Raw genomic sequence first — 26,953 nt, 5'->3', positions numbered from 1 at the left:
AAATAAATCCATCACTGGTCATATCAGAATTCGGACTTTTCTTCCACTTACTACCTCTTCAACGTGATCTATACAGTATATAATGTCAGCCAAAAACTATCGTGAAATCCTCATAATGTCTTTCTCCCGGTGACAAATCTAATTATTTCCCTTTCATTTGTTCTATTTCTTTGACCCCTATTATCTTTATTAGACTTTTATAGACCGCTATAGACAATAGACGGAACATTTTCCCTCGATAAAATGTCCATTTCCATTGAGGATTTCCCTCAAATTTGGCAGAAGCCCTCGGCCGAGGAACTTCTAGCGTCTCTTAAGAAGCTCCAGGTAAAAACGTCCGAAATACCATGCCTAACAAAGCGGCCAAAGACTCACTTTGACTAAGGTCGAGCCTCCGATATGGAGTCCTAAAACCTCGCGAAAGATTATAATAGAAACTTATCAAAACGCTGCCCGGTTTCGTCTCGAAGTTGCCGCCTACTTGTCTAGTATAGTCTCGAGTAGTCTCGGATGGATTCAGGATGACGATGAAAAGGAGGCGTTGTGGGATGAGGCGAGCCGTCGCATTTCGGAACGTTGTGGTCGGGCGGGAATGGGCGAAATTACGCGGAGGTGGCCCTTAGAAACCCAGGCGTCGTCTCCGTTTGAACTCATCATTCGAGAGCCTCCTATCATTGGCGACTGTCTTGGCCTAAAAACCTGGGGATCTTCCTTTCTATTAGCACAGTCTCTAGACAAGATCGCGGAAAAGTCATTATTCCACTTACTCCAATTGGGACACCCGAACCCGTTTTTGGACGTTCTCGAACTCGGTTCCGGCACGGGGCTCTTGGGAATGGCTGCTGCAGCAATTTGGCAGACCAATGTGGTTTTGACCGATCTTCCAAGCATCATGCCCAATCTTGATTTTAATATCGAGAAGAACCGATCAACCATCGAAATCTTAGGAGGAGGAGTTGAGTCTGGTGCTTTGACGTGGGGCTCTGAGGAAGACAACGCCGGGCAATTTAGCGAGAAGAATCAGTTCAAAGTTAGCCATCCAGTCTCTAAAACAATAACAACTTCTCCTTTGCTAACCTGACTTAGATCGTTCTCGCCGCAGACTCTCTATACGACGATGACCACCCTGAGCTCCTGTCGTCAGCCATAGATGACCATTTGATGACAGACAAGGATGCCAGGGCCGTTGTAATGGTCCCCCAAAGAGATTTGGTCACTAAAAAATTAGTAGTAAAATTTCTATCACTCATGGCATCTTCTAATTTGGTAGTTATAGAAGAGCACACTTTAGTCGGGCAAGATGATTGGGATGATGATAGAGAAGACTCAGGAGTAGAATGTTGGTGGGCAGTCTTCGGGAGACAATGATACCCATTCGCTCTCACACATAGACAATGTTTTCAAGACATAGAATTATAGATCACTAGTAGATAGATGAATAGATAGGTAGGTAGGTAGATAGGCAGATGGTGAGTTGAAGGATAGATTGAGGAATAGATTTCTCATGTGTTACTCCTCACAGCGGATTAGGGAAAACCCCCCTTCAAATCCACTTTTCCCTTCATTGTTATCTTCCTCTTCGTCTTCTTCTTACTCTTACCCACATTAAGTCCTGGTCATACAGTTAATGATAATTGAAATACATGTGTACATCTTTACTCATTAGTACCGATACTTCTCTAGTGGAGTAAAATAGCGCAAGAAACAAGATGAATCAACTCACCTCCTTATCGATGAAGGAATGAATTAAGATGCTAGAACATCAATGGATTCCACGTCGCGATTCTAACAAGGGTCAACTGTTTTACCCCCCAATCTCCTAGAAAACAAACTAAGAACGAATTATCCCCAACAAGAAGAGCCAAGGGCCGCCTAACAAGGCATATTCAGATGATCAGGGAAACAATAACATACCTAGTTCATTTGCCACCTATTCCTATTATGAATCACGGGGGGGTGAGTATTAATGTTATGGTCGTTCTTAGATCCAATGGGTCAACCAATTCGCGCTAAAGAATAGTGTCCATACAGTATAACTATGAGTTACGCAAATCTTACCCCCGCGTGATTGTAATCTTTGAACTGTGTGTTCTCCATCGAGGCTCAACAATACAATCAGGAGATCGAGAGGCGCAGATACAAGCCAATTCGCTTTGTACCTAGTGGTCGTGTATGTCTAGGCCGCTATGGTTGCCCACACACTATAATCCAGGGGGTACTCTACCTAACTAACGTGTATTCCAGTAGTAGGGATAATCACTCATGCAGCGCAGAGAGTTAACTTATAGCTCTGACCCAAGAGAACCTAACATGAGAGTAACAGGTCTCCCATGCTAAGTTGTATTAGCTAGATTACCTACCGAGGACTTTTTTTTTAAAAAAAAAAATGATGACATTTATGATACAGAGAGGTTGGCATCATGGCTTGTAAATCGATGATAATTTATCCTTCGCCCTCTAGACACCTGATGTAGTTGGCAATGAGTTGGTTGTGATAAGTTCCTATTTACATGACATCCTTACCCTTTTTGCAATTACTGTATGGTTAAGTACTGAGTCGACCCCCTATGGACGTTGCTAGATTTACCTATGTGACAGTGCCGGATTAGTTACGTTTGGCCAGGAATATAGACAATTAGCTTCCATCATAGGAATACACGCCAGAAGATGGATCAAGACAGCCCCCTGATTATATATATTGAACTAGATACAAAGAAAAGGCCATCATGAGTTACTCTCTCTTCCTACATGGATGGAACAGCAATAGGAGAGTAAGAAGATACATCATCCCTTGATCCACACAAATAGCCCTCTGTCACTTCTTAGTATTTTGTATTACAGACTACCATTGGACTTCCCATGACGCAAATATTCCCAATTTCTCTAGATCTAAGGATGATTCTCTTTGAGGATGATTTTTAACTAACTCTACAATCGGATTCCTACATGCCTCCATCGTCATCAACTGAGGCTCCACATGAAAAGCTCTAAAAAACCCTTCTATTCACGAGACTCCTTTACTTATTTCATCGTGGACTCACTATGACTTGATTAATCTGAATAAATACCTCCTAAAAGTAGTATGATCCCATATGAGACAGTATCTATCACCCATAATATGAATCTCCCAACATTTCCCTCATAATGTGGCTCTCCTAGTAACATTCATCCCATCCTCCGTAGACGGAATCGACTCACCCAAGTCATCTGTATGAACCTTAGATGGGGCCCGGCATACACCAAGATGCCATTGAAGGCAATGGAATATTGTATTTAAGCTACCCAGAAAGCCTGGAAATATTTCCTTTTCTTTTCCTTTCTTAATCACAACACCGAGATTAAGAGAGCCTTGTAAAAGTCTGTCTCCATAGCAAGTCTCTCAAAGAATCTCTTTCCATTCTCTCTATTACAATACATACATTGCTATCATTCGTTAACGTAACCAATAGTTTTTCTCATTCACAATGGTATGTTTATCACCCTCGACCTTTGTTATATTGCAGTAAAACCTACCCTAAGGACTTGAATTTGGCTGATATTAAAATGGAAATAGTCTGGAACCATGGAAGGTGATGAACAGACTCGCATGGCTCGCCCTCGATGGAAGAATTACCCTGAGGCGATCAACTTCATTCTAAAGAGAACAATCCCGGCACACCCAGTACCCCGTGGTAGCTTTCGCCAGCTATATCCGAACGTTGCCAAGCAGGTCAATGAAAAATTCGATTTCGGAGGACGAAAGGCTGATGCCGTCGGCATCAAATATGTGACCGAGAAGTACGGTTCGGACCCTGTCTTTGGGTAAGTAATAAACGATAGCGGATGGAAAAGTAAAGGAGTCTAGATAGCTAACATTCACTTAGCAACCGTAAGATGCAGGTGGTGCATCCTGTCAAGGGAAAGGCCAATACCAGAGAAAAGAAGAACCTCTTGAGAGCGAAGCGAGCGGTCGCGAACGGCGGTGGAAGCCTCATGATTTGCCCTCATTGCGAGGGAAATGGATTCGTGGATACCAAGGAAGAGGCAGAAGACGAGGACGATATGTTCCAAGGGAGCCAGGGAATGGCAACAGATCCTCCAACCCCTATAGTTCATGGAGGGAATGGAGCTATGCAACCAGACCCGGCCAATACACTCGCCGGCGCGAACTCTTACCAGGGTTTCCAGCAACCTACTGGAAATGCTGGTAACATGTATGGTCCGTCATCCATGGCTCACATGCCTGGTGGTTATCCTGGCCCGTCGCAGCCTGGGCAAGTCTCTCAAATGAACTACCAATACCCACCACAAGTTCCGGCACCGGCCGTAATGGGCGACAACAACGCTTATGGGAATTTCCAAGGCGGTATTGAGCCAAACCAAACATTCCAGAACACCGGTGGATGGAATAGCGCAGGCAATGCAATCGACCAACAGTTCCAGGGTGGACAAGCATTCGGTTTAGGACCTGTCGAGGTAAGCTATTATATACCAGTATGGTTGACAAGAAACCAATGAGCTAATGCTTCTAAACAGAACCAGCAGGCTACCCCGATGCCTCCTCCCACCGTCCATTACGGATGGCGGGATAACACGACTATGGGCGCGGGTGAGATTGGCCACCAGAATTATGGGCAGATGATCCAAGGAGGAAACGTGCCTCAAACGAACGAACTCATCCACATAGATCCAGCCTTGAGATCCGGGACTGTTAATGGTCAGCTTTCGGCCGGCGGAGGGAACATCATAGCAAGAACACCTGGATCCGGATTGAGACCTCAGCCTAACAACGCCGGGGGCAATGCTGGCTTATATGGGAATTCGCAAGGAGGGAACCAAGCGACAACTTCGGCTCAGGCCCAGATTCAGCCTCAGCCTCAGCCTACACCTGTCGCAGGTAATCGACCTTCTGGACCGGTGTCCGCTGCCGGTGCAAATGTCAATCACCTCCCCAATGATTTTTCATTTGAAAATCCCGGGTTTAACCATGGTTTGCAATCTGCTCAGTTGAATGGTCCCTTGACAGACACCTCCAATGGCAACGACACCAATCTTGACAACCAGAATTTTACCATCAACGAGGACTTCAGCTTTCTGGAGTACTTGAACGATAACAGTGACTTATTCAAGGTTTGAGCGGTTGGTCTGTCCGTGTCCACTGTCCGTCTGTCTGGTTGGGAAAGATATGTCGATGAAAAACTGGTCTTGAAGTTGAACACATCGTACAACACAGGGCTGCCTGTTTCTTATGGGAATTGCTGAGTTTGATTTTGGAGTTACTGCATCATGGAGTCTGGGAAAGAAAAAAAAGGTTGAGAAGGAAAGGGACACTGAAAATCAAACCCTTGGAGTTCTGGTTTGATTTCACAGATCTATGTTGATTTCTGGTGTGGGTGGGAATTGTCTAGTTGATCCTGAAGTTAATAAATAAAAAATGTCATAAAGAACATGTGAATACTTGCGACTGTCTCCTAAGGGAAGGTTAGAGAGAGCCTCTGTTCACTATTTTGCCCTTTAACAATATCTTGGATCAACTGTACCCAGGGTACGTACCGGTCAGCTTAGTGTAACATCCACATCTAGTGCGATTTGATGAAATCAAACCTTAATTAGATAAAGTAATTATTACCTAGCAGCCTAGGTGGTAGGTACACTGTTGTTGAGGTCTAGCAAAGAGGAAAGTAGGCACATGTAAGGGGTTGTAACGAAGATAAGAAAGGATTCAAATGGTGGAAAGGGCGACGTGATCGCCGTGCCTGCCTAGTAGTACTGTATCTTGCTTACGTATAAACTTTAAAGGGATCAAAGATGATCAGCAAGAGCTTCCCACAGAAACGAAGATCCCTGGCTCCTACCGACGTTCATCATCGTCTAAACTTAGATTCTCACGTGGTTGACAAAGAACAAACACCTCAAGGTTGAAGTCGTGGGGTACGTATCGCGGAGTGTGGAGTGCATGGCTCCTGCCGTGGCTATCTCTCGGTTAAATAGCGGTAGAATATAGAGTTGGCTCGTGCGTTATCTTTAGTGCTGTCGCGGCTGCCCAAAGGGGGACCGTTCGCGGCTTTGAAGAGGATTCCTTCATTCTCGTTTTCATACTCTTTCGTAGCCTTGTCCGTCCGACCTGCAGAGGTCCTTCCAAACCGTATCAATTCCTCGAAAGTACGGTATCTACTTACACGTCACTTCACACCTTGACCCACCGCCTGCCAATTCGTAAAATACAAAACTTACGTCCCGCCTCCCACCTTGCAATCGTTTTTACTTAATCCCCCACCGCCGACTCTTTTTTATCGATCGTCGATTCTCCTTCCTACCTTTCATCTTGAAATCTCCGGTATTGGATATCGACCGCTAGCCATGGATCAACGAGAGCTAGAGTCGCGCGTCAAGGCGCTTCACAAGGCTGCCCAGTCTAACGAGCCTGCTTCTAACCTTCTCTCTATTATGGAATCGCTTCGTGTTGCTTCGCCTACCGAAGAGATGCTGCGCGTAAGTTATCCGAAGCATCTGATCAGATCTTACTACCTTTCTCCGAGACATACCTGCCCTATCACACACCCTTGCGATTATCTTGCGAAATAGCTGGTTGTCTAGTTACTCCGAAACATCCTGACCTACCCAGCCTACCCTCCCCTCCTTGCTAATGCCGTCATTCATGTATGTATGTTTCACTTACACCTGCTAACGACAAGTCCCTTGTACCAGACTACCAAAGCAGGCATTGTTATCGGCAAGCTCCGAGGCAACCCGAACAAGGAAGTGGCTAAGGTCGCTGGCGAAGTGGTCGCCAAGTGGAAGAAGGGTATCGAGGCCGAGAAGCGAGCAAAGGGTTTGCATCCAGCTAAGGCGGCCCAGAAGGGCTCCGTGTCACCTGCCTCTAAGGCCGCATCTCCCGCTCCGAAACCCCTCGTGGGAAATAACAAGGCCTACCAGGGCGACGTCGAGAAGCGCACGTTCAAGTCCGACGGCGTCAAGATCGCAATCACCGGCTCCACGACCCGCGACAACTGCATCGGCCTACTGTACAACGGCCTCGCCTACCGCTCGCGGGAGTCCGAAGACAACGTGATTCAGCGCGCAGAGGAGGTTGAGCGCGCAGCCTTCAAAGTGTACAAGGGCGAGACGAAGGAGTACAAGGAGAAGATACGATCGCTATTCCAGAACCTCAAAGTCAAGACCAACGCTGAGCTCGGCCGTAACGTCATGTCGGGCTCCATCACGGCCGACCGATTCGTCGTCATGGGTAGTAAGGAGCTCATGTCCGCGCACCAGCGTAAGGCCGATGCCGAGGCCGAGCTCGAGAACATGAAGAAGGCCCAGGTACCCATGGCCGAGAAGTCCATCAGCGACAGTCTCGAGTGCGGCGGCTGCAAGAAGAAGATGGTCAGCTACAGCCAGGCCCAGACACGAAGTGCCGATGAACCGATGACTACTTTCTGCGAGTGCATGAACTGCGGAAAGCGTTGGAAGGTGAGTTTACATTCTACACTTACGCTTTGCGTCCAAATAAGCAATTAAGCTTAATACTTAGTTTGCCGCTATGGATATTAATACTAATCTTGGTATAGTTCTCTTAATCGCTACATTTCTTCTGGCCTATCCATCTTGTCTCACTTAAGGGAGGGTCTTTCTTCCGAAGATGAGCCACGTTCGATACGGTTTTTCTCATGAGGTACATGAGGTTCATAAAGCATCACACACCATGCAGTAGAAATGGGTGGTATGCGGGCGTCTCGGAATCTCGGTCTTCAAACCGATGTAGGGTGAATTTTACAACCAACGGCTATGTTTTCTACGCGAGGAGTTTGGGCAATAGATGACAGGCATGGCACTTTGCTAAGGAATACACCCCCTTCTATTCTAGTAATACGAAATCATTCGATTTATGTTCGTAAGCTTTTATTCGTAGTTTCTTATTGTCCTTATTCTTTATATTGTTTTATCTATATGCTTGAGGGTATCATCGCGGCTTTTCAATACCTAGTAGTGTCAGTAAGTTGTCCGGCTTAGCTTCATCCTCTAATCCCGACTCCGCGATTTTCTTCCAGAATTTACTCAGGTGCCGCGTTCCGGAGTCACACAAGATCGTTACAACCGTGCTCCCCTCGGGCAGGCTTAGGGCCGCGACTACGGCGGCAGTGCAATTCACCGCACTACTACTTCCGCAGAATATGCCGTCGTGCTCGACCAACCATCGCGCCATCTTGCATGCTTGGGCATCCGTCACTCGTACCGCCGTATCGATCAGGTCGCGCCCTTCTTCTAGGTTCTCCGTTACTCGATTAATTCCCACTCCTTCGACAATAGAGTCGACCTGTTGCCGCCGCCGCGTCCCTTCTTTCTCGGTCGATGAGTACATAACGCCGTGTCGGATCTTGTTATATAATCCGCTCCCCTGCGGATCCGCGAGCACCACCTTGAGCTTGTTGAGTTTCGCTACTTCTTTTAGGTACTTGGCGACTCCTGACATAGTGCCCCCGGTCCCGGCGCCTGCCACAAATGCATCGATTTTCCCAGAGGTTTGGGCGTAGATCTCCGGGCCCGTGGTGCGCATATGTGCCTGGAAATTGAAGGGCGACTCGAATTGATCCGCGAAGAACCCGACGCTAGAATCAGCACTGGATTCCGTGTGCTCTTTTGCGCGGCGTCGCGCGAGGTTGACGAAGTGTTGGGGAGATGTGATGGGTTGGACAGGCACACGCTCCACTGTGGCGCCGAGATGGTGTAATAAGTCCGATTTCTCCATGCTCTGGTCATCTGGCATGCAGATGTGCGCGCGGTACCCCTTTGCGCGGGCTAGAGCCGCGATCGAGATCCCTGTACTGCCAACAGTTCCTTCGTAAATGGTGTCTCCACGATTCGGGACTAAAATGCCGGCCTCTTCGGCGGCCTGGATCATGTTAAGGGCTACACGGTCCTTAGGGCTGTTGCCGGCGCCGTTGAGGAACTCAGCTTTGGCTAGAATTGTGCGACCTGTGGCTTCTGATAGGCTGTGGATTCGGATAAGTGGTGTGCGACCGATGCACCCTTCGATACCTTCGCTGATGCCCTCGTCCCGCGGAACAAACGCTCCGGGCACGGCGACACCATCGCGCTCTTCACGGTCTTCTAGCTCGACGGGACCCCAGAAGAGGCTGGATCGCCGGCGGGCATCCGATGCGCGTCGCGGTGGTTTTGCTCGCCGCCGTTGCTGGAATCGACGTTCTAAGTCTGGATATAAGTCCTTGAAACCGAGGGTCACTAGGACGCCGGTGATGAAAGCCAGTGCGACTGCGGCGGTGCCGTAGGCGCGGGGATGATCGCTCAAAGCCATTTTTTTCTGCGGATCTCCGTTCACCAACTTGTTATGTCGATCCTGCGTGTTTCCAACCCATCGCAATCCAGCATAGACAAGTAGGAATAGTGTGCCCAAACTGTTGATATGTATGTAATTCTTATTACTGGTCAAGTGACTTATTGCCTGATTCGAGAGACGAATTACGTCAAATATGAAATATGCAACATACGTCAGTCACAAAATTTCGAGCGTTACTGCCCTGGTTAATATAGCGATATCCCACCATCCCACCTTTCTATACGTAGGTACTTCCACAGAAGCTTAAAAAAAGCTCAAACCAACCCGCCAATCAACTTAACCTTAAATTCGACCCCCCCTTGTAAAGCCGGCGATAACCCGAACCGTCTATCAAAAAAAGCTTCCCGCAGGGCCACCCGCATCGTTCTCTCACGCCACGAACAGTACTAAAGAGTTTCAAAAGTCCAAACTATGGACTCCCCGATCGTGACCCAACTCTTTCGCCAGTTGTTCAGGCATCCAGCTTGTCAATCGAGGAGGAACCTTGCCACGTTGTCTTCCTGTCTTCGATATGGACGACGAATCCATCAGCTTCAACATGAGCAAAGGCGGCACAAGGCCACTCGGCCGCACGTAGTCAGAGGAGCTAAGAAAGGATTGCCGGATAAGGAGAGGCACTGGCAACAGAGAAACGACTTATTTTCAATCGACATGTCGGACGAATATAAAGCCTTTCCGGCAGTAACGGCGAATGGTCTAAGGTCAAAGTCGGAACGTCCGCGGCAGGTCAAAATGCTCATGCGGGACTTCATTGAAGGTTTGCTTTTTACATATATTGCCATATACCATATATACCAGAACCCAGGACATAATAAACTTACTTGCTGTTTCTAGATAGCCTGTATAATCCAAACTATGGCTACTTCTCCAAACAAGTTGTCATTTTCACACCCGGCGAGCCTTTCGATTTCAACGCTATAGCAGACGAACCGGGTTTTTACTCTGAGCTAGGGAGGCGGTATACCGAATTCGAAGATGCGTTAGATGCTAAGGACAAGCAAGTAAACGACACGCGACAAATATGGCATACCCCTACAGAGCTTTTCCGCCCTTACTACGGCGAAGCGATCGCGAGATACCTCATGTCGAACTACCTCATGTCCACGTACCCCTACCACGACCTCATCATCTACGAAATGGGAGCCGGTCGCGGAACCCTCATGCTCAATATCCTAGACTACATCCGCGACATCGAGCCCGCCGTATACGACCGCACAAAGTTCAAAATCATCGAAATCTCGCCCTCGCTCGCGGCCCTCCAAAACTCGCAACTACTGTCAACTGCCGCTACCAGGGGTCACGCTAACAAAGTCGAGATTATAAACAAGTCCATCTTCGACTGGAACGAGCGCGTGCCATCCCCGTGCTTCTTCCTAGCCATGGAAGTCTTCGACAACTTCGCGCACGACGTCCTGCGCTACGATCTCGACACGGAGGAGCCGCTACAAGGCACCGTAATGATCGACGCGCAGGGCGATTTCTACGAGTTCTACGAGCCGACGCTCGACCCCGTCGCAGCGCGGTACCTGCGCGTGCGCCACGCCGCCACGCAGGGCCTCTACCGGGTGCCGTACCCGACATCGCGCGCGGCCCGCTGGGTAAAGAAGCAGCTCCCCTTCGCCCCCAACCTGTCCGAGCCGGAGTACATCCCCACGCGACTGATGCAATTCTTCGACATCCTCGAGAAATACTTCCCCGCCCACCGCCTGCTCACCAGCGACTTCCACACCCTCCCCGACGCCGTCAAGGGCCTCAACGCCCCCGTCGTCCAGACCCGTTTCCAGCGCCGCATGGTCCCCGTCTCCACCCCGCTCGTGCATCAAGGCTACTTCGACATCCTGTTCCCCACGGACTTCCGCGTCGTCGAGGCCGTGTACCGCGCTATCACGGGGAAACTCACGCGGGTTTTGAGCCATGAGCAGTTCATGACGAGTTGGGCGTATGTGGAAGATACCAGGACGCGCAGCGGGGAGAACCCTTTGTTGAGCTGGTATCGGAATGCTAGTGTTTTGGTTACTGTGTAGTAAGGACGGCGGCTTTGGTGCGTGATGGGGACTTGGGGCTTGGGACTTGGGTAAAAAGCATGGGGATGGTGTTATGGTGTCAGTAGATATGGACGCATAGGAGCGGAAGCGGGTATATCGACGGTGGCATATGTGTTTGTTCATACCTACCTAGGTAGTTACTTACATAGTATACGTATACCTGCGTGCCCGAGGTGTATAAACCGCTGGGCGAAAGCCTCTGCGATAGTAGAAATAAAAAAAAGCGTACCTACCTATTCACTTATTTGAAGAAGATTGCGCAAGAACATCGTGAACTATAATAAACTACTACTTGCATTGCACTCAAACACCACGATAAAAACATTTTAATCACAAACGCAAATACCATTGCATTGCATATCTCGAGCCGTCGCGACTCCTACTTCAGTGTCTAGCCTGGCATCTATAACAGACTTTTGCTTCCCATCCCCTAGGTAGCGTTTTTAGTTTCTTGGTATCTCTTTTCCCCCTACTCTACTTCACATCTTCTTTACCTCCACGTAGCCGTAAGTAGAGTTTCCTTTCCTCGTCTGCTTAGCTACCTAAGATAAGAGTCCATAAGGGAATTCGATGCCCGTGCGTAGTGTCAGCCTAGATAATTCGAGAAAGCCGACGGCATAGCTCGATGGTATAGTACATAAGCTGAACTAAACAGAACCGGTCAAACGGGCTTCATGCCGATGGGAAATTCAAATCTTCAATTTCTCGGCGAGCCACTTCTCGGCGACGGCAACCGCCTCGTCAATCTTATCCGCGTTTGTGCCCTGGCCTTGGCGGGTCGGCTCTTTTCCGCCAGACTTGCCGCCCACTACCTGGCTAACAGCCTGGGACCAGCTCTCGGCGGTGACGCCTTGAGATGCGAAGTGCTGTAGTGGTTATTAGTACTTTTCCTTTCAAGGTTGGCGAGATATTGAGCTTACCGTTCCAACATATACACCGTGCACGACAGTGCCTTCGGCCTGACTACCTCCAAAGATATACACCGACCTATCCTTGTCCTTGCTCTTGAAATGGTTGACCACATCGGCAACAGCCTTCGCATTGGCCGAGATCGGGAGGTGTCCAATAAAGTGTTTAGCCTCCTTATTCTCGTCCTTCGCAAAATGAGCGGTCACTGTGTCGAGCGCAGTCTTGCTCTCAGCCTTCTGTCGCTTCTTCTGCTCGTCCACAACAGACTTGACCACCTTAGCGAAACGTGTCTTCAGATCCTCCTTAGTGAGGGTCGAGACGACGAGTTGGTTAAGGTCGACAGTGGTTTGCTTGACTTCGGCCTCTTTCTCGGGGCCAAATGGCAGGGCGTCGATAGCAGAGATACGCTTGGAAAACTCTTCGGCCTCGCGTTGCACACGGTGCGCGGCGTCTCCCGTGAATGCGACAATACGACGGATACCCTTTGCAATACCACTCTCTTCGACGATGATAAGGTCCTTGATGTGGCCAGTCTTGTCGACGTGTGTACCGCCGCAGAACTCAACACTAACTTTTCGCCACTCAGGGTTCTCAGGTGCTTCGAGTAGCATGTCAACGTCAACGCCGACTGAGACCACTCGCACTGGATTGGGATATGTCTCGCCAAAGACGGCGCGAACACCATTGATCTTCTTTGCAACGTCAAGTTCGACGTCCTTGGAGAAGATATTGCAGTTTTGTCGAATATACTCGTTTGACATATTCTCAATCTTCTTAAGTTCGGGCAGAGTAACCGCTGCCTTGTGGGAAAAGTCGAATCGGAGCTTCTCCTGGTCGACAAGTGAACCCTTCTGGTTAACCTCGTCACCCAGTACCTCTCGCAGGGAATGATTGAGAATATGCGTTCCTGTGTGGTTGTTTCGAATGGGCTGTCTCCTTAGCTCATCATATTCGCAGATAACCTTATCACCTGCCTTAAGTTCTCCGTACTTCAAGAACCCGTTGTGAATTATGTAACCTCCGAACTGCTGAACGTCTTGGACTTCAAACTCGGCAACATCGTCAATGACAATTCTTCCCGTGTCGGCAACCTGCCCACCTTGCTCGGCGTAGAAGTTGGTTCGGTCGAGTAGAAGTCCAAAAGGGGTATTCGGTGGAAGATCCTTTGTCGACTTGGCGAAATCTGTTCCAGTGTAGATAAGCTGAACTTTTCCAATTGTAGGCTCGATTTTGCTTTTGAAGAACTTGGGCTCGTCGTCAGGAACAGGTATTTGTAGAGTGTCCTTTAATTCGGCAATTTTATGGACATTCAGCTTGGCAAATGTCTGTACTGTCTCCTTAACTGCTTTGCTAGCCTCGCGAGCCTTCTCCCTTGCGATCGCAATTTCGTTTTCGTCGGTTTCAAGGCCTCGCTCTTCGGCCATAAGCTTGGTAAGATCTTCCGGGAAACCAAAGGTATCGTACAATCTCCAAACATCTGCTCCCGAAAGCTTCTTTATTCCGCTGTTAACTGCCTGGGCCGCATACTTCTCAAATTGTTTCTCTCCACGATCTAGAGTTCGAGCAAATGCTTCTTCTTCCTCGTCCAATATCTCCTTGATATCTTGCTGCTTCTTAACGAGCTCTGGGAACTGTTCGCCCATTTGATCAACTAGCGCAGGTAGGATCCTGGAGAAGAAGTTACCGATTTCGGCGTTAAAATATTTTCGAGCATAACGTGAACCTCGGCGCAACACACGGCGGACGACGTAGCCTCTTCCCTCGTTGTTAGGTGCAGCACCATCGGATATGGAGAAAGCGAGCAATCGTATGTGATCAGCAACTACACGGTAAGCAGTGTCAATGCCGTCCACATCATCTTTTCCATACTTGTCGGTGTAGAGTCGTGCGCCCGTGACTTCCTGGATCTTTTCAAAGAGTGGCGCGAAGATGTCCGTCGCATAGTTGGAGTTCTTGTTCTGAAGTGCCGATACCAATCGCTCAAAACCCATTCCCGTATCGACATGCTTGGCGGGCAAGGACTTGAGCGAACCATCTTTTTGACGGTCGAATTGGATGAAAACGTTATTCCAGATCTCCACTACCAAGGGGTCGTCTTGGTTGACTAGGTGCGCGGCATTGCGGCCACCAACCTTGTCATAGTGAACCTCAGAGCAAGGACCGCAGGGACCTTGGTCGCCCATCTCCCAGAAGTTGTCCTTCATGTTACCTGGCAATATGTGGTCTTCCGGCACGCCAACTGACTTCCACAGGTCCTTCGCCTCTAGATCGGGTGGGAGGTCCATGGCTGGGTTGCCTTCGAAGTAGGTGACGTAGAGTCTCGAGGGATCCAGCCCGTAAACTTTGGTTAGGAGTTCCCATGACCATTCGATCGCCTCTTTTTTGAAATAGTCGCCGAAGGACCAGTTACCCAACATCTCGAAGAAGGTCTATAATTCTAGTCAGTTTCTGAGAAGGGGTATTGGTGAAGCGCATTCACCTACATGGTGATAACTGTCTTTGCCGACACTAAAGGTTCGATTAGCATACGTTCAGGGTTTTTTGGCAGCGATTAACCGGGGTCACCACCAAACTCACTCGTCGAGATCCTACACAGCTTTAGTTAGAGTCAAGTACATAAAGAAATTCATATCGTAGGATATCGTACATTGTGTTTGCCACCAGCGCGTATACACTTCTGAGTATCGACGGCACGCTTCAATTTGGACATATCATCCGTACTCGCAACGGTGCCGAGGAATATGGGCTTGAATTGGTTCATGCCCGCATTGGTGAAGAGCAAGGTGGGGTCATTGTGAGGGACAACAGACGATGAGGGCACTGGCAAAAACGAAGTAAATTAGTATTTTTGAATTGGTAATTATGTAGAGAATGTTCGAAATAATGGTATAGATGCATCTTAAAATTCACCAGGCATTGGGTGGTGGTGTTTTGCTGTCGCGTACCTATCGTGTGTCCTCGGTTTTCGAAGAATTCGAGAAAGGTCTTGCGAACCCCTACGCCGGTCCACTTGGGGTCACCCATGATGGCGTGGGTGTTATGGGTGTTGGGGGCTGTCTTAGTCGAGAATCGGGACGAGTTTGGGGGATTAGAATAAAGAAATAATGATAAACGTGACGAGGATCCGAATTTGTTCGTTGTTGTGGAGAAAGTCGCTTTGGAAGTTGCTTTGGAAGTTAATCGAAGAATGTTTGTAGTCGGACCTGCTGCTTGTGTAGAAAAAGGATAGAACGTTCTACAAGCGTGACTCAATGATGCGCCGCCTATAAACGGCGACGGTCTGCCGCATTGGAATTTCATTCGCCTTTCACACCAATTGACCCCTAAATAACCAAACTTAAAAAACTCAATTTAGACCCCCGTCTACCCGTCTCTTTTGATAACACTGATACGTACTCTGACTCCTACGAGCGCAATCGGATCTCGAATTTATGCATTTGATTGGTTACGAGAGAGAATAATCAATAGTCAGTTATTTTAATGATTAAGTCGGTGATTGTAGCTCGGTGCATCGATATATAGTACCGTGGTACTTGCAAAGAATAGCTGCTCAAGTGGTGCACATGTGCTGTCGCTGTGGCGGCAGTAGTTGAAAAAGAAATCGATAAGGGTGGAATTCGAAGTTAGACAAAGTTAGATCGAAAGCATGGACGTCGAAATTGGTCCAGGCTCTCCCGCAATCGCTCTTTCCGCCTTCCAGCAAGCCAATCCTAGAGCTATGTACCTCCCCGCTAACACCGTTGCTGCTGCCGCTGCCGGGATCAGTCTTCCACCAGTTTCCATATCCAATTATCCGAACCCCAATTCCAATGCCTCCCACTATTATTATCATTCCAATTCGAACTTCACACAACAACCGCGGCAATACCAACACCATAACCAGCACTACACTCTCGATGTCGGTGGAGGGATGCGCAAGATGCGCAAGAGGAAAGCCGAGTCTCAGGACAATGAAAGACTATCCAAGAGACTGAGTCTCCTCAACCTGGGTAAGTGTTTCACCTCCATTCACCTCTATTCACCTTCATTCACTACCATATCCTCTTTCACCAATTGCGAGAAATATACTTCTAACATCGTCCCTCCCACCACAGAGAAAAATGGCAACAAACTCTACGTCCCAGTCGAGAGTCCGAAACTTAGGCCAACCGAATGCGCACTGACGCAAATTCCCGAGGACGACACAATGCAACTCGACGACTCGAAGCACAAAGTGTACATCTACAACCTCGACGATGAGCTCTCTGAGAGCGAGTCCGACGGCGAAGGCCGCTTGGTCTTTATACCGGATATAGAGAAGCACCTCATGCAGAACCGCATCCCGCCGTCCGTGCTAGCCAACAGCGACGGCGAGCTCGCGGGCATGCAGATGGTCCTGTACAGTGAACCTTCCTCCTTGACAGTTCCAAAGGAGCAGGACAGCGTCAGAAAAGCCATCATCGAGGCGCGACAAAGAGTCAGGGAGAAGCAAAAAGAGGAGCGAGAACAAGAAACCTCATCCACTCCAATTCCTGCAAATTCACACTCAATGTCGAATGGGATCCCCAACGAAATATCAAACGGTTTCGCAAATCACAACGGGGTAGAAGCCATTTACAACGACGACCCGGATGCTATGGAAGTAGACTGAAGGGACGAAACAAATTATAAACGCGATATACGGAGTTTGGCTTGTTCTATATACCCAGGCGAATAGCGGGAACATCTTATTTCGACAATTGATCACTTGAAGGCGCAACCCGGAGTTTCACATACATGTTCTCTTAGCACGGAATGCAGGCAAAGCGGTATTCGTGAGACTTGGGTATGTTATGTAGGTAGTTTTGCAATAGGATTATTCATTCTGGCCCTGAATCGTACAGCACAACAGCTCATCCATGTTTTTTTTGCCCAGCCTGCTTGCTCTGTCCTGTACTACAGGCTTACTTAGCAGCTTAATAGGCTTCTAGTGTAACACATCCATAGGTCGTCCATTCATCGTACACGCCAACCCCACCCTTTTCCTATCCTCATTCCCATCCGCACCTCCGTCGTCGCCCGATCATCATCTATCGTTGCGCAGCCGGAGGTGGTCCGGGAGGTGGCGCATAGTCGCCCCCGGTAGGTGCAGTGACGCCGGTCTGCATAGGATCGACCTTGGTGCCTCCGAACGGCGGCGGGCCTCCCTCGTACATTGGTGGGCGGTTGTTCGGGTCGTAGACTGGAGGGGGCATCGCGTGCATGCCGTATGCACCACCCGGAGGCGGTCCGTAACCCGGCGCCGGGTAGTTGGTATATGAAGATTGGGGCCATGCGTAGCGTGGGTCGACGCCGGCTCTTTCTTGGCGGGAGAGTAGCCACTAGATGGGCGTTAGTTCGGGTCGATCGACGGATTTATGGAGTTAGGGTGGTGGCGTTTAGGGGGGGGGTAGGGAAGATAGAGATGGGAAAAGGGGTACTTACGCCGTGGTACGCCATCGGCTTCATTCCTCTATTCACGCGCTTCTTGGCGTGCATGCGTCCGAGGATGAGGTACAGCGCTAGTAGGATGGTGATACCGAGAAATAGAGACCACTTGACGATAACGCCTGTCTGTAATGTGGCGTTAGTCATATGCTTTTTACCAATTAATATAGATGAGTTGGTAGGCTAATACGTACCCGAGTATACCAGAACCAGACATAACGACCATTCTCCTCGACATATTGACGGCGTACCAGCTGGTCCGCCGACGGTGCGTACACCGGGAGACGTGTCTTTCCAAACATGATGACTTCTCTGCCTTCAGGTCTCCGATCCGAATAATATCAATAACAATTGCAAAATCAATAAAGTCGAATAAAAGGTTTGATTAGAAGCGAAAATTCAACGGCCGTCAATAAGAAAAATGCACCGCACTGCGATCGCCGGTATAGGTCCAGCCAACTCTCAAATAATGCGAAGGAGAAGAAGAAACAAAAGAATGCGAAGAAAAGATAGATTGAAATGCCAAGCCTTTCCCCAGCGGTGAAAGGACCAGGAGGTTGCTATTTCAATGGATTTCTTTAGTCTAGGGGTTGGTAGAAGGATTATCGATGATGGGAACAAGAGGTGAGGGAACCCAATTTTTCTTGGTGATTGTGAATGTGAATTGAATGGCTTTGTATGTATTTGGTGGCGTTGCTCGCAATCTGCGGCAGACTTGTTACAAAGTTGGCGTTTCAAAGAGGTCTCGGGCGACGGGGGGTGGTTGGCTGGCCGATGTTAGTTCATAAACGTTAGCAGGTTGGCAGGTGGGCTAAGGCTTGCTTAAGGCACCTGGCAGTTAAAGGGTCCGGTCAGGGGATGGGACAGATCGGGGAAGGAGAGACGCGTGTTACATCCATACGAACCGACAAGCAAGCTTTGAACGTCGTCAGGGTCGTATCATCAACTACGAATTACGTACAGTTTGAGTTCTCAAAACAAAACGCCAAGGGGAAATGGCGATGATCGGATCGAGGTTGCTTGCCCGTGCTCAGATCTCGAGGATCATTAGGAAACAGTGATTTGCAATATTTATTCAAGTCGGCTCTATTTCAACATCCTTCAGTTCCAATACCTTTTTTGTAAAGAAACGAGGTTTAATTTAATATAACACCTATGGATCCAACTAGCAAACTTATTAATAGGCGCAATGCAAAGCGGGAGAGTGGATAACAGGCAGGCTCGTATCGTGATTCACGATAACCCCTGACTTAGACCAAGCTGACCAGGTAGGTAATCAATATCACCACTTCGGATGATTTATATCTTGTTAGTTAAGGGTGATAAGCCTATATTTATTATTATATTTAATCCTGTCATCAATAGTGTAATGCCTTGTTTTATTGGTGTTACGTCTCTCTAATACTCATATATATAATAGGTAGGATAGGACGCATTGCAAAAACTAATGAAATAGTATGAGACTGTCCCTCACAAATTCAAGATGACAGTTAAGCTACACAGAAGACACTCAATATCTCCTTGGTCCAGGGAGCATTTGTGGCCTTATTCCCACGCCATCTTGAGTCAAGAGAAGACAAGTCGAAACAATCCAAGCGAATAGCCGATAAGTCCTCAACATCCACTCATCTATGTGTCTAATGGTAAAAGAGACAAATTCGTAGGCATAGAATACCCATGTTCCACCAAACCAACAGCCTGATAATCATAAGTATAAGTATTAAACCCTAGGGACATCTTAGAGGCTAGTTACAAGGTGACTTTGTAACCCATATACCATCCGCGTAATACATGTCGTGTCAATTACCAAATTAACACACCGAAGGCCTTCAAAGGACTTATGGTAATGTCAACATCATGAGATTGGTGTAGATGCATAAGTCCTCATTAATAACTCGTGGACTGTCTAAGTCAAATCTCCCTCCAATATGCCTAAGCCACATGGCACATAACACATGGTCTTAGCTTCATAGTTCCGTATGACGCTCTTCCAATCAATGTGGCGATCTGCAGTTCTGTGTTCCTGATTAACATTCTTCGTGATCTTTCCAGTCGGTGATACAAGTCCGACTCTAGTTGTCGTTCCATTAATTCAAAGATACCCCAACAGTGCAACATATTGCAAACGTAATAGTCCAAGCGCCATGTCGAACAGGTATGAATCCCTCTTAACGCCGTCAATATGCTGGGTAATTCCCTTCTATTGCTTCTTGCATGGGCTCGGTGGTATATGCTGCAGCAATTATTCGTCGCCTTTCCTCGCCAGCTTCGACGATCTTTCGTAACGTGGTCATTCGTCTTTCAAATTTGTCTACAATATTCGTGTAGTCTTCGGTCTCTCCCTTTTCACGATCATGATGACCGCTTCCACCGCCGCTTGCGATACCAGAGCCTTGTCTGCTTGCATCTCCGGAAGTCCCGCCCTCTGAGCCCAGAGCGCTAGTCTCTATACCATCGATCCGGAGCATCAGACGATCAACCCGAGCACTATTATCTCCGCCATCGTTGCCGTCGTTGCTTCCGTCTGATGAAGGCGGAGGTATATGGTCCAGTTGAGTATCCAACACCGCCCATGACGCCGACAAGCTTGAGGCCCAAGCAACGTTATAACCGCCTTTAGAGTCGGGTGCTAAGTCCAATATCATAGCCCTACTACGCCTTAGGGTTGGGTCGGAGGATGATTCGTCGGCACCGGTATCAAGTTCGGCTAGTGCTTGTGTCAGGATGTCTGGATCATCGTCGCTGAAGATGTAGCGCACATGAGGATGATGAGTTGTACGTGTTGATGTATTATTCACGAGGGTGAAGATAGGCGCAAACGGAGGCGGGTCGAGATCGAGATCTTGATCGTGGTCGTGATCGTGATTATAATCGTGGGAAGCATCCGCCATTTGCGGCTGTTCCGGTACAAGCTCCGTCATCTCGAATGTTGGCAAGCGGAGGTCATGAGGATGGTTATTTGTGGTCGGGAAATGGCGGAATGGTAAAGAAGTTAGGATGGAAATATTGAAAAGAAGGTTGGCGCATCGTGGCTCCAGGACTCCATATGTTGAGAAGTTAATGGATAAGAAATGGCCCCAAACAGTTTAAATGGTTTGCTCCGGAGTACCTTTAAGTGATCAATTAGAAGACTGCAGGTGCAAGTGTCCAAGTGGTGTCATGCAAGCTGCAAAGCAGTGACATCCATGGAAGTGGCAGAGTGGTACCTCCCCAGGTACCCACCTAAGAGAAAGCCTAGCTTGCCTAACCTTAGTTGTCTCTGCAGCCATTTACAGCCTTTAGAGCTTCTATCTTATCTGCATGTGGGGAAACAGGAAGCTCGGGGGTCTTGGCTTTTTTCGGTAAGAGATGCCATATGCAGGGACAAACTTCGTCGCGGGCAGCGGATAATAATTGATGTGAAGGCAAATAAGCAAATGGTGCATTAGCAAACCCCAATCATCAAAGCACCTAGATAGTAGACAGATCCATGATAATCCAAATTCTAAGTATTAATATTAGGTTAGATAATTGTATAGTGCGAGGGGTGAGCGCGTGAAGATCACTTACTTTCACCGACTAAACTCCATCATAAGTTAAAAGACTATTGGCATAAGGGTATAGAAAGCGGAAGAGATAAAAACAAAACACGTATGATATTGCCCAAATCCTGTCATCACTGATCCTCAACTATTGTGTCTTGCTGCTCTTCAATAGACTGTTGAGGCATCCCAGTCTCTGTTCCCCATTCGAACTCTGTATAATATGTTAGTTAATGACGCCATCATATAAAGGAGTTTCAACATACTCTGTCGACACATCGGACATTGGCCTTTAGCTGAGTCTTGCTTTATCCACTCCATGATACAGTGCTTTTTACAGCGTCAGTTTATTCGGTCTCTAAAGAAAGTCACATTGTTCAACACGAACCATGTGAAAGTTGTGTCCACATTTTCCGGACACTAAAAGAGAATCAGTTAAAACCAGAGTTATAGAGAAAAAAAATAGACATTATAAGACTTAATAGTTCCTCACAAAGACTACAATCATCTCCTGGATATTTGCAAGTTGGGCAAGTTCCATCAAAATGGACTTGACAAATACCACACACGTCGTCTTCCGGAAGATCCCACCTCCATGATGCAACTGCATTCCATTGCTTGATCTTGACCTTCATTGCGAGGTTATTTTCTCGAGTAACTTCGAATGATGCCCTTGAAAAATAGTTGTCAAAGCGGAGAATAAAAACTAGTAAATCTAGAGTGTGTTCTGACTTATTTCGCGTTACTGGTGTATTATTATTAGGATTTGTAGGGTGATGAATGATCACAATAGTCCAACTCCACTAGATCAAAACGCGATATGTATTAGCCCGGCACCGCACCCGATGCTAGCAAAATGTACCCCACCATTACAATCCGATGTCTGGTAGGCGCCTTTTTCGGTCAGGTAAACCCTGCTTATCGGCAACCACCAAGGCTACCTGGGTAAGAGATTGTAGAATTTACACTTCACGCCATCGCAAACTCTATCTGCTGTTCGTTCCCTCACCACCCATTGATTTGTTTACATATAAGCATCTACTCTCTTAGGATTGGATGCGACAAAGGAAGTGACGACTACAGGTTCTAATAAGGACCCCGCATTTCGCAATTTCATAACTGATACCAAGCAAACTGGGAATCATTCGTTCATCCGAACATCACTTTGTTCCATTCAATCAGAATTGCTCAACGGCATTTCCGGACGAGGTACTGATTTGAATTCCTCATTTCTGGACGGCGACTGAACCAGAAAACTTGTCTTGAAGAGTCGCCACACCCGAGTACGGATATTCACGATCGACATCCAAGCATTTACGTGCATAACCCGCACAAGAGCTCCCCTCTGAGCGGTCTAGCTATGGCTACGCTCGGTATATTCCGCTCCACAAGAGCCTTCCGTCCGCGACAAAGCTTTCAGAGATGCCAGATCGGTTTTATAGAGCTGCGACGAAATCTTTCTTCTTATCTAGTCACACCTAATGAGCTAGCAGAAGCTCTTAAGAAAAGCCCGCCCTCATCCATCAGCCCCGAACCCCGAGTTATTCCCCTATGCGCCGCCTGGTTCTTACCAAATGACGAACGAAAAGGTATTGAGGTCTTCCGAGAGAAGCGAATACCCAAGGCCCGCTTCTTCGACCTTGATAAGGTTATCGACAAGCGAAGCCCATATCCCCATATGCTTCCAAGCCCCAAGACCTTCGCCGAAGCGATGAGTTCCCTCGGTATCCGAAAGGAAGATACGGTGGTTGTATATGATTCAAAAGAGTTGGGAATTTTCAGTGCGCCAAGAGTGGGCTGGACTCTTAAAGTATTCGGTCATCCTAAGGTACATGTCCTGAATAATTTTAAGATATGGGTGGAAGAAGGACATCCTACAGAATCTGGCGAGCTCTACAATGTAGAGTGTAATCCGTATCCGATTCCGAAACCCGACGAAGTTAAGGTCGCAAGCTTTGAAGAGGTGCGGGAGGTCGCCCTAGACTCCAACAAAGAAGGTGCGGAGGGCGTTCAGATTATTGATGCAAGACCTAATGGCAGATTCACCGGCAAGGATCCCGAGCCTAGAGAAGGCCTCTCTTCTGGCCACATGCCAGGTTCTATCAATATCCCTTTTAGTGCTGTTCTCGATCCCAAAACGAAAGCATTCTTGCCAAAGGAGCAGTTACAAAAGTTATTTAAGGAGAAAGGAGTGGACCCATCGAAGCCCATCATCTCAACGTGCGGTACCGGAGTAACAGCGGTTGTCGTCGACACTGCTCTTGAAGAGGCAGGATATGGTACCCCTGAGACTCGAAGGGTCTACGATGGTAGCTGGACGTAAGTTAACCCCTGTTTTCTACATCTATGCTGTTTCCTCTCTCTTGTTACTAACAGATGAATAGTGAGTGGGCACAACGAGTCATTACTTCAGATTCATTAATTCGCAAGGATGAATAGGGGATGGAGGTTTGAATCGGAGACAGGAATGACGATGAGATACCCTCCTTTTTCAGGACTTCGTTGTGCTTTTGTCGATTTAAATACCTACATCCTTTACACATACCTCGTTATCCTCTGCATCGTGCATCTCTTGCATCGTTTGCAGCAAATATCCATGAATGTTACATGGTTTACTCCACTTAGTGTTGGGACAGTCAATTTGGTCCAGGGTTATTCAGGTACCAAAAATCTAATTCCTATTGTGTAAATATGACCTAGACCTTTACGATGCAACCGCGAGGTTTTCACGGCTACGGCGACATGGGGACTAGGTTATGAATTCTGTATTGGCGTATTGCATTAGAATATGGTAAATGAGTATTGATATATGCATTTTCATGATTTCGGTATGAGTCGTGACATAGTAACTTGCAACAAGCAGCCTTCACGAAATACCGCTGTGAACAGAAACCTGATCACCTAACATACCCCCTTGTACTTGACCTAAACAGCTAGCTAAATTTGGCAAGAAGTGGACCCTAAATGAAAGTCAATGATTGGCTAAATTTCATGAAAAAATTTACCCACCTCGTTCACCTGAGCCACTTATGTGCCGAGCCACTGCTTAGGAATACGCCACCGCACATGGGTCCACCTTTCTTAATTGGGTAGCAACTATTTCAACTATTTTTTTGAAATTACCCAACTAGTTCTAAGTCCCATAATTAATCAGTAATTAATCACTGATTAATGACTGATTAATCAGTGATTGATTACTAATTAATTACCAAAATAATAAAACCTGAATTATCTTAATTTTAACGTAAAAAATAAAAAAGTAATATAAAGGTTTAAATTTCAAAAGATATTACTAAACAGGAGGTCCCCGTGCCGGGAACACACATCCCGAGCTCCAAGCTTGCTAATTGGCTCAAAAAGTCGCCTTGACCACCTCGAAAGCCGCTAAATCCCTCTAGCGCCGCCCTAGCTTCAATTATTAAAGCTTTTTATTGGATGCATCCTCCAGTGCTTAGTGCTCTGATTGGGTGCATCCTCTAGTTTCTGATTATGTAATCCTTTCTTTGTTGAAAAACTGATTAAGTAATCGATCAGTTCAGTTCAATCAGTTCAATCAGTTCAATCAAAATTAAGTCCCTAGATCAGTTGTTGGATCGGTTATTCGATCAGTTCGTCAGTCAATAGATCAATTAGTAAATCAGTCCTTCATCCAGTCCCTAGAACAGTTCAACAGTTAGTAAATCGGTCCCTGATCCAGTTCCTTGAACGGTTCATCGATCAGTCCTTCGATCAGTCCTTCGATCAGTCCTCCGATCAGTTCAACTGTCAGTTGATTAGTCAGTAAATCAGTCCCTAGTCCAGGAACTAGATCAGTTGTTCGATCAGTTGAACAGCTAATGAATAAGTCTATAAATCGGTCCCTAATTCAGTCCCTAGATTAGTTATTTGATCAGTTCAAAAGTCAGTTCAGCAGTCAGTAAATTAGTCAGCACATCCGGAACAGCGATCAGTCAGATAAGTCCCCGATCCAGTTCCTAGATCAGTTCAACAGTCGATTAAGTGATTAGTCAGGTCAGTCCCTGATTTAGTCCCCAGATCAGTTGTTTGAACAGTTCAAAAGTCGGTCCGAAAGTCAGTAAATCAGTTCTTGATCCAGTCCCTGGATCAGATTAGAAGTCAGTTCAACGATTAGTCAGATCACTCCCTGGATCAGTTGTTCGATTAGTTGAATAATCAGTCAATCAGTCCCTGATCCAGGACCTGGATCAGTTCAACAGTCAGTTCAGCAGTCAGTAAATCAGTCCCTGATCCAGGACCTGGATCAGTTCAACAGTCAGTTCAGCAGTCAGTAAATCAGTCCCTGATCCAGTCCTTAGATCAGTTCAAAGGTCAGTTGAATAGTCAGTCAATCAGTCTTTAATCCAGTCCTTAATCCAGTTCAAAAGTCGGTTCAAAGGTCGGCTCAACAGTCAGTAGATCAATTCGTAAATCGGTCCCTGATCTAGTCCTTAGATCAGTTGAATAGCCAGTCAATCAGTCCTGGATCAGTTGTTCGATCAGTCCAAAGGTAAGTTCAACGATTAGTCAGATCAGTCCCTGTAATAGTTTAACAGTCAGTAATTCGATCAGTTCAACAGCTAATCGACCAGTCTGTAAATCGGTCCCTAGTTCAGTCCTCGTATCAGATATTCGATCAGTTGAATAATCGGTTAAATAGTCAGTCAATCAGTCCCTGATCCAGATACAGGATCAGTTGTTTAATCAGTTCGAAAGTCAGTTCAGCAGTCAGGAAATTAGTCAGCAAATCTGATTCGACGATAAATCAGATAAGTCCCTGATCCTGTCCCTGATCCATTTCCTGGATTAGTTCAATAGTAAGTAGATCGATTAGTAAATAAGTCTTTCGATCAGTTGTTCGATCAGTATAAGAACGAGTTCAACAATTAGTCCGATCAATCCAAGGATTGGATTAGTTGTTCGATCGGTCGAACAGTCAGTAAATTAGTCAGCAAATCAGTTCAACAGTCTACTAGTAAGTCAATCCTAAATTCAGTCCTTCGATTGGTTCGAAAGTTAGTAAATTAGTCCCCAATCCAGTCGCTCCATCAGTTATTCGATCAGTTCAACGGTCAGTTCGATAGTTAGTAAATCAGTCCCAGGATTGATCGAATAGTCAGTTCAAAAGTAAGTAGAAAAGTAGGCAGGTGGGTAAGTAAGTCAATCAAAGATCAGTAAAATCGAAGATTAGGTAATCAATTGAAGGGGATGCACCCAATCAGGGATCAGTCCTTAGACCAGTTCAAAAGTCAGTTGAATAGTCAGTCAATCAGTCCCTGATCCAGGACCTGGATCAGTTATTAGATCAGTTCAGTTCGATCAGTTCAGTTCGATCAGTTCAAGGTCAGGAAACCTGACCTTGGGAGGGGATAACAGCTTATATAATCGAAGTAGAAAACCCCTGAATCTAGTTGATCAAGCAGTCCTTTTAGGGGCAATTGGGAGGAGATCCACTTATTCAAGCACAACACCCAATCAAGTATCAGGGATTCAACTAGGGTGCTTACGAAATCTCTCTTTCAACGCACTGGCCACCTTTTAAACCCTGGTTTCGAATCCCCCCGCCACCTTTTTTATGAACTGAATTCGATTGATTACTTCGTATATAAGGTCTTATTAAAACTGCTCCCAGGTCATCTTCTAGGTCAGGTCCCTGACCTGACCTGGGAGAGGAGATCAGGTCAGGATGACTAAGTAAT

At 47.1% G+C, this 26,953-nt stretch overlaps 11 protein-coding genes across 11 annotated transcripts; 6 read left to right on the top strand and 5 right to left on the bottom strand.

Moving 5' to 3' along the window:
* Positions 1–51: 51 nt before the first annotated feature.
* GGS22DRAFT_172185 (putative methyltransferase-domain-containing protein) lies at positions 52–1,479 on the top strand. Its single transcript, XM_047962712.1, has 3 exons — positions 52–327; positions 386–1,030; positions 1,087–1,479. The coding sequence occupies exons 1-3, from the start codon at positions 244–246 to the stop codon at positions 1,366–1,368; spliced, it is 1,011 nt and encodes a 336-aa protein (XP_047815282.1). The 5' UTR covers positions 52–243; the 3' UTR covers positions 1,369–1,479.
* A 2,083-nt stretch (positions 1,480–3,562) lies between these two features.
* On the top strand, positions 3,563–5,388 carry GGS22DRAFT_196408 (uncharacterized protein; the record flags this gene model as incomplete). The annotated part of the gene is made up of 3 exons (XM_047965816.1): positions 3,563–3,801; positions 3,864–4,455; positions 4,516–5,388. The coding sequence occupies 3 exons, from the start codon at positions 3,563–3,565 to the stop codon at positions 5,113–5,115; spliced, it is 1,431 nt and encodes a 476-aa protein (XP_047815281.1). The 3' UTR covers positions 5,116–5,388.
* A 608-nt stretch (positions 5,389–5,996) lies between these two features.
* On the top strand, positions 5,997–7,868 carry GGS22DRAFT_172180 (transcription elongation factor). The gene is made up of 3 exons (XM_047962711.1): positions 5,997–6,471; positions 6,688–7,452; positions 7,551–7,868. Exons 1-3 carry the CDS (start codon positions 6,340–6,342, stop codon positions 7,557–7,559), a joined length of 906 nt encoding a protein of 301 aa, XP_047815280.1. The 5' UTR covers positions 5,997–6,339; the 3' UTR covers positions 7,560–7,868.
* Positions 7,869–7,886: 18 nt separating this feature from the next.
* On the bottom strand, positions 7,887–9,513 carry GGS22DRAFT_172178 (PALP-domain-containing protein). The gene has a single exon (XM_047962710.1). The coding sequence runs from the start codon at positions 9,293–9,295 to the stop codon at positions 7,943–7,945; it is 1,353 nt and encodes a 450-aa protein (XP_047815279.1). The 5' UTR covers positions 9,296–9,513; the 3' UTR covers positions 7,887–7,942.
* A 99-nt stretch (positions 9,514–9,612) lies between these two features.
* Positions 9,613–11,618, top strand: GGS22DRAFT_58157 (DUF185-domain-containing protein). Its single transcript, XM_047967468.1, has 2 exons — positions 9,613–10,094; positions 10,172–11,618. The coding sequence occupies exons 1-2, from the start codon at positions 9,749–9,751 to the stop codon at positions 11,359–11,361; spliced, it is 1,536 nt and encodes a 511-aa protein (XP_047815278.1). The 5' UTR covers positions 9,613–9,748; the 3' UTR covers positions 11,362–11,618.
* A 94-nt stretch (positions 11,619–11,712) lies between these two features.
* GGS22DRAFT_172176 (tRNA synthetases class II (A)-domain-containing protein) lies at positions 11,713–16,173 on the bottom strand. The gene is made up of 7 exons (XM_047962709.1): positions 16,057–16,173; positions 15,237–15,758; positions 14,939–15,111; positions 14,869–14,879; positions 14,775–14,799; positions 12,303–14,720; positions 11,713–12,248 (listed from the first exon to the last, which is right to left on the bottom strand). The coding sequence occupies exons 2-7, from the start codon at positions 15,589–15,591 to the stop codon at positions 12,072–12,074; spliced, it is 3,159 nt and encodes a 1,052-aa protein (XP_047815277.1). The 5' UTR covers positions 15,592–15,758; positions 16,057–16,173; the 3' UTR covers positions 11,713–12,071.
* Positions 15,765–17,260, top strand: GGS22DRAFT_58131 (uncharacterized protein). Its single transcript, XM_047967467.1, has 3 exons — positions 15,765–16,280; positions 16,386–17,104; positions 17,186–17,260. Exons 1-2 carry the CDS (start codon positions 15,938–15,940, stop codon positions 16,919–16,921), a joined length of 879 nt encoding a protein of 292 aa, XP_047815276.1. The 5' UTR covers positions 15,765–15,937; the 3' UTR covers positions 16,922–17,104; positions 17,186–17,260.
* GGS22DRAFT_58125 (uncharacterized protein) lies at positions 17,131–18,221 on the bottom strand. Its single transcript, XM_047967465.1, has 3 exons — positions 17,931–18,221; positions 17,734–17,862; positions 17,131–17,630 (listed from the first exon to the last, which is right to left on the bottom strand). Exons 1-3 carry the CDS (start codon positions 18,036–18,038, stop codon positions 17,340–17,342), a joined length of 528 nt encoding a protein of 175 aa, XP_047815275.1. The 5' UTR covers positions 18,039–18,221; the 3' UTR covers positions 17,131–17,339.
* A 1,334-nt stretch (positions 18,222–19,555) lies between these two features.
* On the bottom strand, positions 19,556–21,061 carry GGS22DRAFT_58092 (uncharacterized protein). Its single transcript, XM_047967464.1, has 2 exons — positions 20,985–21,061; positions 19,556–20,845 (listed from the first exon to the last, which is right to left on the bottom strand). Exon 2 carries the CDS (start codon positions 20,655–20,657, stop codon positions 19,914–19,916), a length of 744 nt encoding a protein of 247 aa, XP_047815274.1. The 5' UTR covers positions 20,658–20,845; positions 20,985–21,061; the 3' UTR covers positions 19,556–19,913.
* Positions 21,062–21,237: 176 nt separating this feature from the next.
* On the bottom strand, positions 21,238–22,025 carry GGS22DRAFT_172168 (anaphase-promoting complex subunit 11). Its single transcript, XM_047962708.1, has 4 exons — positions 21,751–22,025; positions 21,646–21,677; positions 21,524–21,587; positions 21,238–21,471 (listed from the first exon to the last, which is right to left on the bottom strand). The coding sequence occupies exons 1-4, from the start codon at positions 21,890–21,892 to the stop codon at positions 21,392–21,394; spliced, it is 318 nt and encodes a 105-aa protein (XP_047815273.1). The 5' UTR covers positions 21,893–22,025; the 3' UTR covers positions 21,238–21,391.
* A 437-nt stretch (positions 22,026–22,462) lies between these two features.
* GGS22DRAFT_58080 (thiosulfate sulfurtransferase) lies at positions 22,463–23,851 on the top strand. The gene is made up of 2 exons (XM_047967463.1): positions 22,463–23,576; positions 23,642–23,851. The coding sequence occupies exons 1-2, from the start codon at positions 22,618–22,620 to the stop codon at positions 23,694–23,696; spliced, it is 1,014 nt and encodes a 337-aa protein (XP_047815272.1). The 5' UTR covers positions 22,463–22,617; the 3' UTR covers positions 23,697–23,851.
* Positions 23,852–26,953: the final 3,102 nt, after the last annotated feature.

This window comes from Annulohypoxylon maeteangense (assembly GCF_022496945.1).
Source record: "Annulohypoxylon maeteangense strain CBS 123835 unplaced genomic scaffold GGS22scaffold_19, whole genome shotgun sequence".
In the NCBI taxonomy this organism is placed as follows: domain Eukaryota; kingdom Fungi; phylum Ascomycota; class Sordariomycetes; order Xylariales; family Hypoxylaceae; genus Annulohypoxylon; species Annulohypoxylon maeteangense.
Note: the sequence above shows the minus strand (reverse complement) of the source record. Positions and strands in the feature narration are given on the sequence as shown.

Bases quoted from the DNA above. Each gene is read 5' to 3' on its own strand.
- GGS22DRAFT_58125 (XM_047967465.1), bottom strand. From the start codon at position 18,038: ATGTTTGGAAAGACACGTCTCCCGGTGTACGCACCGTCGGCGGACCAG. The intron at 17,863-17,930 runs GTACGTATTAGC...GCCACATTACAG, and splicing joins TCTGGTTCTGGTATACTCGG to ACAGGCGTTATCGTCAAGTG. The intron at 17,631-17,733 runs GTAAGTACCCCT...ACGCCCATCTAG, and splicing joins AGCCGATGGCGTACCACGGC to TGGCTACTCTCCCGCCAAGA.
- GGS22DRAFT_172168 (XM_047962708.1), bottom strand. From the start codon at position 21,892: ATGAAGGTCAAGATCAAGCAATGGAATGCAGTTGCATCATGGAGGTGG. The intron at 21,678-21,750 runs GTGAGGAACTAT...ATTCTCTTTTAG, and splicing joins AGGAGATGATTGTAGTCTTT to TGTCCGGAAAATGTGGACAC. The intron at 21,588-21,645 runs GTTCGTGTTGAA...CGCTGTAAAAAG, and splicing joins GTGGACACAACTTTCACATG to CACTGTATCATGGAGTGGAT.
- GGS22DRAFT_58092 (XM_047967464.1), bottom strand. From the start codon at position 20,657: ATGACGGAGCTTGTACCGGAACAGCCGCAAATGGCGGATGCTTCCCAC.
- GGS22DRAFT_58157 (XM_047967468.1), top strand. From the start codon at position 9,749: ATGGACTCCCCGATCGTGACCCAACTCTTTCGCCAGTTGTTCAGGCAT. The intron at 10,095-10,171 runs GTTTGCTTTTTA...TGCTGTTTCTAG, and splicing joins CATGCGGGACTTCATTGAAG to ATAGCCTGTATAATCCAAAC.
- GGS22DRAFT_172178 (XM_047962710.1), bottom strand. From the start codon at position 9,295: ATGGCTTTGAGCGATCATCCCCGCGCCTACGGCACCGCCGCAGTCGCA.
- GGS22DRAFT_58080 (XM_047967463.1), top strand. From the start codon at position 22,618: ATGGCTACGCTCGGTATATTCCGCTCCACAAGAGCCTTCCGTCCGCGA. The intron at 23,577-23,641 runs GTAAGTTAACCC...ACAGATGAATAG, and splicing joins GTCTACGATGGTAGCTGGAC to TGAGTGGGCACAACGAGTCA.
- GGS22DRAFT_172180 (XM_047962711.1), top strand. From the start codon at position 6,340: ATGGATCAACGAGAGCTAGAGTCGCGCGTCAAGGCGCTTCACAAGGCT. The intron at 6,472-6,687 runs GTAAGTTATCCG...CCCTTGTACCAG, and splicing joins CTACCGAAGAGATGCTGCGC to ACTACCAAAGCAGGCATTGT.
- GGS22DRAFT_58131 (XM_047967467.1), top strand. From the start codon at position 15,938: ATGGACGTCGAAATTGGTCCAGGCTCTCCCGCAATCGCTCTTTCCGCC. The intron at 16,281-16,385 runs GTAAGTGTTTCA...CTCCCACCACAG, and splicing joins ACTGAGTCTCCTCAACCTGG to AGAAAAATGGCAACAAACTC.
- GGS22DRAFT_172185 (XM_047962712.1), top strand. From the start codon at position 244: ATGTCCATTTCCATTGAGGATTTCCCTCAAATTTGGCAGAAGCCCTCG. The intron at 328-385 runs GTAAAAACGTCC...ACTTTGACTAAG, and splicing joins CGTCTCTTAAGAAGCTCCAG to GTCGAGCCTCCGATATGGAG. The intron at 1,031-1,086 runs GTTAGCCATCCA...AACCTGACTTAG, and splicing joins GCGAGAAGAATCAGTTCAAA to ATCGTTCTCGCCGCAGACTC.
- GGS22DRAFT_172176 (XM_047962709.1), bottom strand. From the start codon at position 15,591: ATGAAATTCCAATGCGGCAGACCGTCGCCGTTTATAGGCGGCGCATCA. The intron at 15,112-15,236 runs GTACGCGACAGC...CGTTTTTGCCAG, and splicing joins AAACCGAGGACACACGATAG to TGCCCTCATCGTCTGTTGTC. The intron at 12,249-12,302 runs GTAAGCTCAATA...TAACCACTACAG, and splicing joins ACGGTGTATATGTTGGAACG to CACTTCGCATCTCAAGGCGT.